The sequence below is a fragment of the Mus pahari genome, chromosome 9, assembly GCF_900095145.1.
Source record: "Mus pahari chromosome 9, PAHARI_EIJ_v1.1, whole genome shotgun sequence".
NCBI lineage: Eukaryota > Metazoa > Chordata > Mammalia > Rodentia > Muridae > Mus > Mus pahari.
This window is the reverse complement of record NC_034598.1, coordinates 66,337,802-66,349,736: the sequence shown is the minus strand read 5'-3', so window position 1 is coordinate 66,349,736 and position 11,935 is coordinate 66,337,802. Positions and strand designations below refer to the sequence as shown.

The 11,935-nt window shown below is 38.0% G+C and overlaps 1 protein-coding gene across 1 annotated transcript in view; it reads right to left on the bottom strand.

Moving 5' to 3' along the window:
• Nav3 (neuron navigator 3) overlaps nucleotides 1-11,935 on the bottom strand; it is a 319,139-nt gene that overhangs the window by 75,307 nt on the left and 231,897 nt on the right. Inside the window, exons 15-18 of the mRNA XM_029542029.1 lie at nucleotides 11,118-11,826; nucleotides 8,717-9,205; nucleotides 4,942-4,983; nucleotides 3,229-3,389 (exon numbers count right to left, since the gene is read on the bottom strand). Coding sequence (XP_029397889.1) covers nucleotides 3,229-3,389; nucleotides 4,942-4,983; nucleotides 8,717-9,205; nucleotides 11,118-11,826 — 1,401 coding nt within the window. The remainder of the gene's footprint in view (nucleotides 1-3,228; nucleotides 3,390-4,941; nucleotides 4,984-8,716; nucleotides 9,206-11,117; nucleotides 11,827-11,935) is intronic.

Below are 11,935 nucleotides of genomic sequence, written 5' to 3'. Positions count from 1 at the left end.
AAAAAAAAAAAAAAAAAAGTGCTATATTTTCTGACACATGACACATCTGCGTAATGTAATTACTTGTTCTCATGATAAGTTTAATTGGAAGTTAGACCTCAAATAAGCAAATGTGTGCATCTACTAATACATATATATATGTATTATGTATATATATTATAATGAAAGATGAATAATCTATCAATATGTAAATTATGTAACTAACTGGAAGAAAGAAGAAAATACAAAGGAAAGGAAGAAATGGTAAGAGAACAGAGACAAAGAGACAGAGACAGAGATGGAAAGGCAGGATAGACAAAGAGACTGGGAGAAAGACAAAGTGGGGAAGGGATGAAGGAGTGAGTAACAGAGAAAGAAGGTGGCTGAGAGATTTTTTTTCAGGAATATTCCACCAGCCTAACCAGTGGCCATTACTTCTAAATCATTGTGGTTGCTGATAAGAGCCAGGTTTACAAAAGGACATTTAGAACTTGAATGCTTATGTCCAAGGAACAGAGGTGCAGTACATTAACCTGTCCAGTATGTACACTATGAATTTCTTATAATATTGATTCCAACATGTATATGTGCATATGTGCACTTTAACCTTCAAACCAGCATTTAAAAAGACATGTGTCCCTGTTTGGTTACCCATATGAACATGGACATATGCTCCTTGTACACTTCAAAATAAAACATTTTACCCCCTCAAAGTAAAACAGTGGTGAAAGTTAAGAATGTACAATTATATTATTAATGAAAGGTTTGCTGTTTTTATGGTTGAACTGAAAGAGAAATGTAACATAGTATCTTATTTCATGAGTGTCCCCCACAGGAGAGGACTGAAGTGGAGAAAAGCCACATAGATAAAATTTGTTTTTTAATAGAATACAAAAACGTAGTAATACTGGCAGTTCCTTCTTAGAATGGGGAACAAAATACCCATGGAAGGAGGTACAGAGACAAAGTTTGGAGCTGAGATGGAAGGAAGGACCAACCAGAGACTACCCCACCCGGGGATCCATCCCATAAACAACCACCAAACCCAGACACTATCGCATATGCTAGCAAGATTGTGCTGACAGGACCCTGATATAGCTGTCTCTTGTGAGGCTATGCCTGTGTCTGGCAAATATAGAAGTGGATGCTCACAGTCATCTATTGGATGGAACACAGGGCCCCCAATGAAGGAGCTAGAGAAAGTACCCAAGGAGCTAAAGGGGTCTGCAACCCTATAGGAGGAACAACAATATGAACTAACCAGTACCCCCAGAGCTTGTGACTCTAGTTGCAGAGGATGGCCTAGTCGGCCATCAATGGGAGGAGAGGCCATTGGTCTCGTGAAGAACATATGCTCCAGTACAGGGGAATGCCATGTCAGGAAGCAGGAGTGGGTGGATTGGGGAGCAGGGCAGGAGGAGGTTATAGGAGACTTTTGGGGAGGAAACTAGGAAAGAGGATAGCATTTGAAATGTAAATGAAGAAAATATATAATAAAAGATTAACATTAAAAAAAAAAGATAACTTGGTTAGATATCTAAATATTACTCCTAAGAGAATGATGGAAATAATGGAAACTATGTGATCTTTAAGGTCCAGACACAGACAGGAGTCATAGAGGATCTCTGAACAGGAGAGAAACAGATGGGCCAATCTCTTAATAAAAGGTGATTGAACTGGCCTTGAGTTGAACACACAGAGAAAAACTGTTGAATTTATTGAAATTATGTTTGGTGAGTAGAACAGGCACCAATGAGAAACTGACTGTGGTTGACATACTTATTTATTTTTATGTGCACATTGCTGACTAAGTTTTCCCCAGTTGCTGGGACAAGCTTCTATATAACTCCAAGACATTCAATACCTTCTCTTCTCTATATAGCTGTAAACCAGTGGCATTATGATACTGTCTTAAATTAGAAAAATCTAACCTAACTTTAAAGAGGTGTATGGAATCTGGAGATGGAGCTAAGATGACATAGTTGAAAATCCATTGCCATTATGGGGCAAAGAAGTGTCCTCACTCTTTTAAATGACAGCAAAAGCCTTGATGTTCATAAAGATTCAGTAGCTCATATGGGACCATGATAAAGGTCATTGTCTATGACTCAAAAGCCCAGCAGTTATAGTGGAAAAAACTGGAATAGGAATGATTCAGCCTCGGGTCCTTTGGGGATTAAAGTTGAAGAATTCTATTTGCTGGATTGTTAACTATTTGTGGTGACATTACTGAAACCATGTTTTTTTTCACCTGACTAAAGATGCGGTAATGAGGCTATGACATATGTGACTAGACAGAAGAATCAATTTTAAAATATTTATTATGATTATTATTGTTATTGGTGTGTGTGTGTGTGTGTGTGTGTGTGTGTGTGTGTGTGTGTGTGCAGCTATGTGCACTGGGACCTCAGCTGCCAGAAGAAATTGGAGGCACTACATTCCCCTGGAGTTACAGAAGACTTTGATCTACTATGTGGGCACCAGGAAACAAACTTTTGTCCTTTGGAAGAGCAGCGCCATCTCTTAACTGTCCAGCCACCTCTCCAGTCCAAGAAATTGATTTTTTTTTTAACATCATCACTGGGTCTTTTAAATGATAACTGACATATTTAGATATGTTTCAGTGTTTTCTCAGTCTTCTCTGTTACTGCAATATTTATGTAAATGACCTCACTTCCTACAAATGATTCTAATGGTTAAGACAGCCATTTAGCTTCCAAAAGAGTCCTCTAAAAATGTTCACAGAGTGCTGACTTCAATGACATATTATGCCAGTTGAGCATTCTGATTTCAATCACGTTTCAAGAAATGATCTTGCGTTCACATAATGGCATATTACTTTCAGCCTAATTATTTCTATATTCTCTTTGTCTATGTAACGCTCATTAATTTTGTTCAACAGCAACAAAAACTAACATGTTTTACTGAATATAAATAAGGGCACTGAGACAGAATGGAAAGGACCCTGTTTTGGAGATCTGGTGTTCTGTGATTTATCCCTGCTTCTGATACATATGTTGGTCTGCTGTGTATAGCTCAGCTTTAGTCTCAAAACAATAATAATTATATTAATTACAAGTATTGAAATTAAACATTTGTTCTAAAAATAAGTGACATATTATTTGGAAAGTATACTGTGTACAGTAGGCACGATGTTGAGGCTTTTTTCCCCCTAGGTTGTCATCAAAATCCCCATGATAGTAGGTTGCGAAAGAAGTGGAAGAGAATTGACAATTTAGAATATTTTACCCAAGTTGGAAAAGTGGTATTTTCCGGTGGCTGACGATGACATAGCAGAAGGGGAGACCAAAGGAGACTGGTTGCCAGTATCCTGCAGCCCGCCTGTGGAATGCGAACGTAGCCATTCTTTGCCTTCTTCTTGGTTGGCCTGCCGAGATGATGGGGTGTATCTGCAAAACAGCACAGCTGAGACACTTCAGCACATCAACAAAGACAAGGCAATACCAGGACAAGGAAACAATCGAGAGGAGCTTCCTGCTCGGACCGAGCGGCAATCGAAAGCAATCGAAAGCAGATTGGATCTAATTACAATTGCTCAGTTCCTCCAGATGATTCGGCACCATCTGCAGGAGCCCACAGAGGAAATAAATAGTGGCATTCAAGAAGAAAATGATGATGGATGCCTCTGTGAGATGTGGACTTGAAAGTCACAAGCGAAGAGCAGACAGCCAGGTTAACGGAGAAGGACCCCCAAGCACTGTGTTTGGAAGGACGGGAGGTGAGAACAAGGCAGACCGCGGTAGGGCAAAAGCCGAGGGAGGTACAGTGATGTCACAGAACAGCATAGGAAATGGCACACACTGATAACTAGAGTTGTCTTTCAGGTCTTAGGTTAAAATGACACTTGTCACACTTATCACACTGTCCCCGTGAGAGCTGTTTTCTCTACATCTCTTTCTCAGAAAAAAAAAATGTATAATATAGGTTCATGGCCATGAATTCAATTTTCAGTTTATTCAATTCTGAATTGAATAACTATTTAGGACTTGCTAGATGGTATTAGATTAATTCAAATTGAAACAGATTTGGCAATTAATAAAAGCAGATGTGAAAAGCAGATACTGGGACTGAGTTTTTATAATAGTGTGTAAAATAACACCTTAACTGCCGCACCTGCCCTGTGCTAATTGTTTTTTACTCCATTTATAGCATACGTTAACCTTTCATCGGTGCAGACTATATAGTTTCATTTTTTGAAATATGTAAAATTTTGTGTTTCTATATACGTATGGATGTCGTGTGTGTGTGTGTGTGTGTGTGTGTGTGTGTGTGTGTGTGTGTGTGTACTGTGTTCTTACATGAATGTGGAGGCCAGAGGAAGAAATTGGGTAGCATAATCAATGACCTCTGCTTTCCTCCTTTGAAATAGGGTTCCTACGATCTCACCAAACCCAGAGCTATGGGAGCAGCCAGGTGAACCAGGGATTTTCCTGTCTCCACTACTGCCCATGTTCGAGTTTCAGACCATGTGGCTAGACTCCGATCTTTTATGTGGGTGCTGGTATTTGAATTCCAGCCTTCCTGTTTGCTTAACAATCATTTTTACCAACTAAGTCAACTCCCAGTTTCACTTTTGAATTTTTTTTTTAAGCAGCATCTACTTCCAAGGTGAAAAACCTGGAGAAGTTCATTTATCTTAATGAGAGAGAAATGAATTCCTGAGTCCTACCACTAGCTGCTGCTCTCATGAGCAAAGCCTCAGACAAGCTCAAAGTACTTCATAGTCTTGATATCCCTACTGGGATTCGCTGGAGTCACTACCTCCATCCTCACTGGCATCTCGTCACCTACTCTCAAAGCCAGAGGAAGCTTCAAGATTAAAAGTGAGTTCATCTCCTGTGCTGGGTGCTACGTAGCAAACAAATGAGAAGAAAAAGAGACAGCACAGAAAGTTTACATAACAACAGTAAAGGCAGCAGTGGTGCTGAGAGAAATATATACCTTAGTCCCTTTTTGGGTAGTGTATTTCTGTCAAGCTGCATGCTGTTAAAACAAAGAAAACCCCCTAAGGACATAATGCAAACAAAATTTCCAAATCATATATCCAACAAAAATGCATCCTCCGAATTATACAAAATAACCTGTACACATGAATACCGAACTGACTGGAAAGGCCAACTGGCTGACTGGATCTTTGTCACTGCTATAAATATGGAATTTCTTTCTATCCTAGTGACATTCAAAACAATTAGAAAACAAGTTCAATCTTAAGTCATGTTAGCATAACTTTTCTGTGGATGCTGTGGTACCCCCCCCCTTTCCTCTGCAGGTAACTAAACTTTTACTTCCACTTCCTATGCAGGAGGACCAATGAGAAGACATGATACCCACTGATAAAGGAACAAGACCCATGGACAAGAGAGGATGAAAAACGTCACATAGTACTTCTATCTTTCTTTTCTAGTTATTTCTAATAAGAATAAGGGTAGCTTTGTCTCCCATGGGCATACAAGAGGTAATTTAACATATACCAAGTATTTTCTTTGAACAATGTTTATAGTATAAGTCATGGAAATATTTTTAATGAAGTGAAGCTATTTCATCTTTCATAAGTTGTTGATTGGGCACTAAAAGGATTACATACTTTACCATCACTGTTTTAACTAATTCCCAGTCGGTCAGACACAGGGCTAGAAAGGTCTGGCTAAATAGGAGCAAAAGAACTCCCTGAAAATGGGGAAGAGAGGGAGGCACCATTCTAGTCTCTAGCATGCAGATTAGCAAAGCACGAAATGGAAAACACAATGGTTGCTCGCTCGTTCATGATCAGGACTAAACACACAGTGTGTACACAATGGGGATGACGGAACACGGATGCAGACAGACTGACTTAAAATTGAATCACTTGAAATCAAAGCTAAAATGTTTTCTTCCACGGGCACTCCATCTGTTATACAAGGTGTAATCACGATGCCAATGATTGGTTCTGGTCATACACTGGGATTATAGAATTTCCTAACTAGTGGGAATAAATGTACTGAACGAATCATACCAAACAAATAAGAAAGTATATGATCTAAAGCCATTTTAAAGATGATTTCTTTAAAATATTTTAGAAAGTGAGAATGTTACTATTATTTTGCTGTTGTTGTATAAAGCAATTACTTGTTGATATGGTTGTATAAAAAATTACTTGTTCATATGTTACTGTGAAATTTAATGAAATAACAGAGCAAATAATTCCTTTAAATTGAGTAATATAGAACCATTTCCTAAACTCTAGACCAGTGATTCTCAACCTGTGGGTTGTGACCCTCTCTGCAAATGGCTATCTCCAAAAATATTTAAATTATGATTCATAACAATAGCAAAAGTATAGTTACCAAGTAGCAACAAAAAATTTTTATGGTCACCACACTAGGAGGAACTGTAATAAATGGTTGCAACATTACAAGGGTTGAGAACCACTGCTTTAGACGTCCATGACAATATTCTGTTGGCCTTTCTGCAAAGGGTCAAGAACTGCCAACTCCAATCTCAGCAACAGCTAGGGTGGTGGGGATGATGACGACAGTGGGGATGTCAATCCATGTACTGTCTATGGCCAAAAATTGTAATACATAACACAGTTGTCACATTTCACATTTAAGGACAAGCCAGAAAATTTTAAGGTTGTCTATGACTTAAGTTACTTTAAAAATATTTTTTTGGTCACAGTAAAATAGAATAAAACCAATGTGGGTTAGTTATAGTTAAATAACCACCAATGACTAAATCGTATATGCAGGGAAATATGAAAAAAAATGATTTCATTTATATTCATTTTCTTACTTTTTAAATTTTAGGGAAGAATAACATATAAAAGTTGGAATTAGTATGAAAACCCACTGAACTATTTGTTCTTGGATATGAAGATCAAGGTATAAAAAAGAGAAGTCAAGAACTTATATATACCTCAATATCTATCATGTATGTCTCAAATTTATTTTCAAATATCACACTTTAACACAGTATTATAGTTTCAATTTAGTTATGAACTGAGCAGTTACGTCAGGATATGCAGATAAGATTTTCTTAAATAGACCACACACACACTTCTTTTTATGCACGCTTAAAGGTTAAACTCTTAAGAGTTAAAATACAAATAGACTTTGAATTTTCCTTTCAGGGGAAAAAAAAGAATACACATCATGTTTTAATAATAATAAAAAAAGTTCAATGTAACCATTTGCTGAAAGGAACTGGTTACTACAGTCTTATATGTTATTAAGATATACACATTCAATAGATGTAATATTCACTAATACACTTACGGCATATTTTAGAAGTCTTTATTTTAATATTTTTATACTGAGTTAAAAATTAATCTATTTACACTATTCTATAACTAGAATAATGATTTGCCTTAAAATAGTAAATAAGCATATAGTTATTCCTAAATTTCTATAATAAACATATTTATAGAGTAGAGCTAAACTGTGGAATAATTTATTAAAACTTAATTCCACTACAGCTATAGAACACGTTGATCTTAAGATGTAGTTTTGATTTGACAAGTTCTTGATTAAAACTATGCATTTGACCATGTTTCTTAGTATTTACTGTTTGAATACAAAAGAAAGAGATTGAAATCTATATGCGATCAACTTTATATTTTCATGTTTAAAATTATTTGTATTTTGGAGGTTGATTATGGCTAATGAATTATGACCTGTTTGTTTGATTTAGATGTCAACTAATTTTTAAAGCTTCATATTATGTGTTTATAATACCAGGATATATTCATTTATTCAAATAAGACTGTTAATACATTTTAAATATAATTGCATTTATTTGTCATAAGTTTTATACATGGCATGCGATCACTTTGTGACTACTGAAACTAGAATCTGAGAAGCAATTGTAAGTGATTCTTCTGATGGATGAACCAGTACCCGTTCTTTTTACATTGGGTGTTATCATCAAACCAAAAGGGAAGTGGATATGTTTTAGTATGTAAAGGCCAGTTGTCCCAGCTCAGAATTTTTATGAATGAGGAAACAAACACTCTGTGTAGTTCCAAGATCATCACAGTAAGTACTGAGCATCAATGGTTCATTTATGTCTCAAATACTTTTTAAAAGGGCCTTTTGCTGACTCTTAGCGTGCACAGAGACGATAGAACATTAAGAGGCCATATTTCACTCCTAATTTTGAGTTTCACAAAGGCAAGAGAACCCAGAAGAAAATACTTGGAAATAATCAGTTAATGGACAACTTGGGTGTTGCAGACTATGTCTTGATAAGGGATTTAACTTATATTTTAAATTTTCAAATATTCCTCAGAGAGCATAACTGTAGAATCCATTTGAACTTGGTCATTAACAGAGCTTTAATCATCCCAAGGAACTGTGTTGTCTTGAATCTCAAGCCAACCATTAAAAGAATCTTGAGAAGATATCATTCACTCACTGCATGAATACATACTTTATATATTAATATCTTAATATTTATGTATTATGCACATATTATGCAAATTGCCCATTCACTAAAAATGTAGGCATTAAGCAAATTATCCCATCACCCTATCTTAAATGACTATTCCTTTGCAAATTTGATAATAAGAGTGAAGAGAAAGACTGGTCTCATCGATATTAACTGTAAATTTAAATTCAATTTTATGTCAACGCATAGTTTTAGTCACAGTGGGGATCAGGAGAATTTAGTAGGGTGGGGTGGTGGTCACAGTGCAGGAAGGAGGGGATCAGGACTCATGGATGCCTCCAGGAAAGCTCACCTTTCTGAGAGAGTAGATCTCACACTACCCGTTCTCATGAGCAGGCTCTGCACCTCGTGAGTGCCTGTGGTCAGTCCAGACAGGGAGCCATGATGGCTGAGGGGCAGGTCAATGGACTCAGAGCTCGTATGGAGACTAGTCATGGACTGGTAACTTGGAGTGTCCTTGCTGCCGGCAGAGGAACTGCTCAGATTGGCAGCCCACACAAGCCCACCGGATGTGAAAGAGTGAACCGACGCTGGGCTGGAAGCCAAGGAGTGACTTAAGCTTATAACATCTGTAGTTAGGTCTGAGGGTTTATTGAAGAGAGGGCTGCTGCTGCCACTCAGCCCACCAGCACTGCCCATGCTTCCCGTACCGGACGACGGTGACTCCAGACTGCCTTGTCGGGCTAAAGAGGTACTAGGGCTGAGTACTACTGAGGAGGACTTCGCCCCCTCAGGATTTGGTGCGGAGGCAGATTTGCCGCCTGCCTTGGCACCGAACAACCTAAAAGAAAAACAAATAACAACTTGAGTTGTTCCGAGAGACTCACATCCATTCCTAGGGTTTCAGTCCACAGAGCCAAGTGTGCTTTGGAGTCGTGAGCTGCCAAGCACGTCCAGCCTCTATGTTCCTGAAGGTGATACGACTGGCTTTTGATTAATCAACTACTAATATATATATATATATATATATATATATATATATATATATATATATATATATATATCTTAAGTAAGCACTGGCCTGCAACCAAGGTAGGCAGCAGTGGGCAAAAGCCAACAAGATCGTACTTGACTTTTGCGTTTCTAGTGATTAAATATTTTGGCCGTTTTGGCGTTACCTATCTACAGAACCATTATAATGAAACAACTTCTACGCATTCGGTATATGATGCTTAAATGGATTTTCCTCTTTTTAAAAATAGATCATCTAAAGGGGGCATTTAAGGAAAGGTTCAAATATGTAAGTTAATGTCTGGGAGGCCTGAGTGGCTGGGCTGGAAATATTGGATATAGCTGGACAACTTATGGATTGGTTTGTATCTTCCCATGGAAAGACCACAGGGATTTCTGTCCGTTGCCAGAACTATTCAAATACATATTTTAGCAGTGATTTAAAAATACCATTTTTACTAAGTTAGATAGATACTGGAGTTTGGTTCAGAAAACATTTTAGTTTTGTAAATGAAGCAGATGACATAATCAAATTTATGCAAGTATGGAAATAAAATGGTATGAAGAAATGGTAGAATGATTACTAATTCAACAGCAATGAAATCCATATTTCCTGCAGTGGAAGATTTCTAGGGCGAATATGAGAAATTGTTTCATAGGTAATGGGCCACAAGAGGGCGCTCTTGGCTCTCACACAAGCAATGAAAATATTTACTCTTGCTACAAGCCATAATTTATTCTTTCTAAGAACTGTCACTTAAAATCATTCTTCACAATTAATACTTATAATGACAAATTTGACTGCTGTTTTTCAAATAGTTATGTTTCTAAGGTTACATAAACGTAAATTCTTCAAGACTCTTCCTAAGAGGTCAAAGTTACCAGGAGAATAAACACAAACCTGAAATATTTAACAAGAGGTGATGAATTATACTCTATCGTTTTGAAGATGAGAAAACAGAGTCAGGATTATTTAACTACCTGTCTTAACTCATTCACTAATTTTGACCCCTACTGTATTAAGGTATTTAAAATCAGGTATGTTTCTAAGCAGAACTTCACATAATTAATAAAGTGATAATCCTGACATATACATCAGATATGCTTCTGGTTCCTGTAAAAGGACATTGATGAAGACTTATAAAAGTCACCTCACTCCTGAGTTCTTGTCCTATGTCAAATACGTAAACGTTTTCAGAGCATACTTTGATAGCTTTTTGTGTTGTTTCTGTTGCTGTTGTTGTTACTATGTTAAGATCCGGTACTGTATAAATTGGTCTCCTATAAACTGTTAGAAAGAATATATCATCTATATTCATAACTGCCAACTCATTAAGAGTCAGGAAGATAACATACACTAGAAGTAAATGTGTTTATAAAGATCTATGCAGTTTGCTTTTTTTAATTCTGAAAAGGAGAGGTGAAAATCACTGAATACCTTTACAAACTATCACTTTATTTCTATGAATAGTCAGTCATGTGGTTTTGTGCCCGCTACACATGGTGTTTGTATTTTAGTGTCACACTGGCTGTATAGCTGAAAGGGTAACCACTCTCTAAATGAGCAACGCCTTTTACACTAGCAACAGGTGCAATCCGCAAAAAAATTCACTATAATTTAAACAAGTCTAGGATACAGAATCTTAGAATATTTAGACTACATTAAAATAGTTTTGTGCAGTATAAATGCATGTTATATACTACCTTTTACGTTTTCCCAGCATCTCTTTACATACCCTTACCTTCGAAATGTAGGTGAGGCAATATCTGGATATTTGGACCCTGGCTGTCTGAGCCCTTGAGTCCCACAGGCACTGGCAGAGGTGGGGCTGGATTTGGGGGAACCTGACAAGGAAACGCTCTCTGAATCCGACACGGCTACTTTCTCCTTTTCTTTGTCTGTTTGGTTGACAGTGACTGGACTCGAGCGCCCTGAGCCGATCTTAGTGGGTTCTCTCAGTTTGGAGGTAGTGGCCCCAGCTGACTTGCTGCTGACATTGGAATCAATGCTGCTGGTGCTCGACCTGTGGCCACCTCTCCCAGGGATTCCGCTGGTGCTGGACTTAGAAGGGCGGGGCAGACTGCGGTACTGGAGGGTGGTCTTCGAGCTCACGTGCAGGACAACGTCATCTTGATTCTGTGACCCGTCCAGGCTGGTTTTCCTTCCTGCATTAGACTTCCCACCAATGGCAGCGGATTTGGGGATTTTCCCCAGTGTGGCTGAACCACTTGTTATGGTGGCACCACTGCTTGTAATCATAGTAGAGGCCCCTACACCACTTGGCTTCTTGTATCCAAAAGAACTGCTGGCTGTGGATCTTCCAATGCCTGACGGTGGCTTTTTCCCTTCATCCCCACTACTTTTCCCTGCATCTGAAGGAGACCTTTGCAAGGATGATCCTTTAAGAGGCGTTTTCCCTTTCTCGGAAGCTTTGGCATCGTCTGTCTTCCCTGATGAAAGAGAAACACGCAGATATGCTCGTTTGAATAGTTTGACATTAGAACACTTCCAAAACCAAATGGAAATCATGAATGCTCTTTAGCGCTTTCTATCACCTCG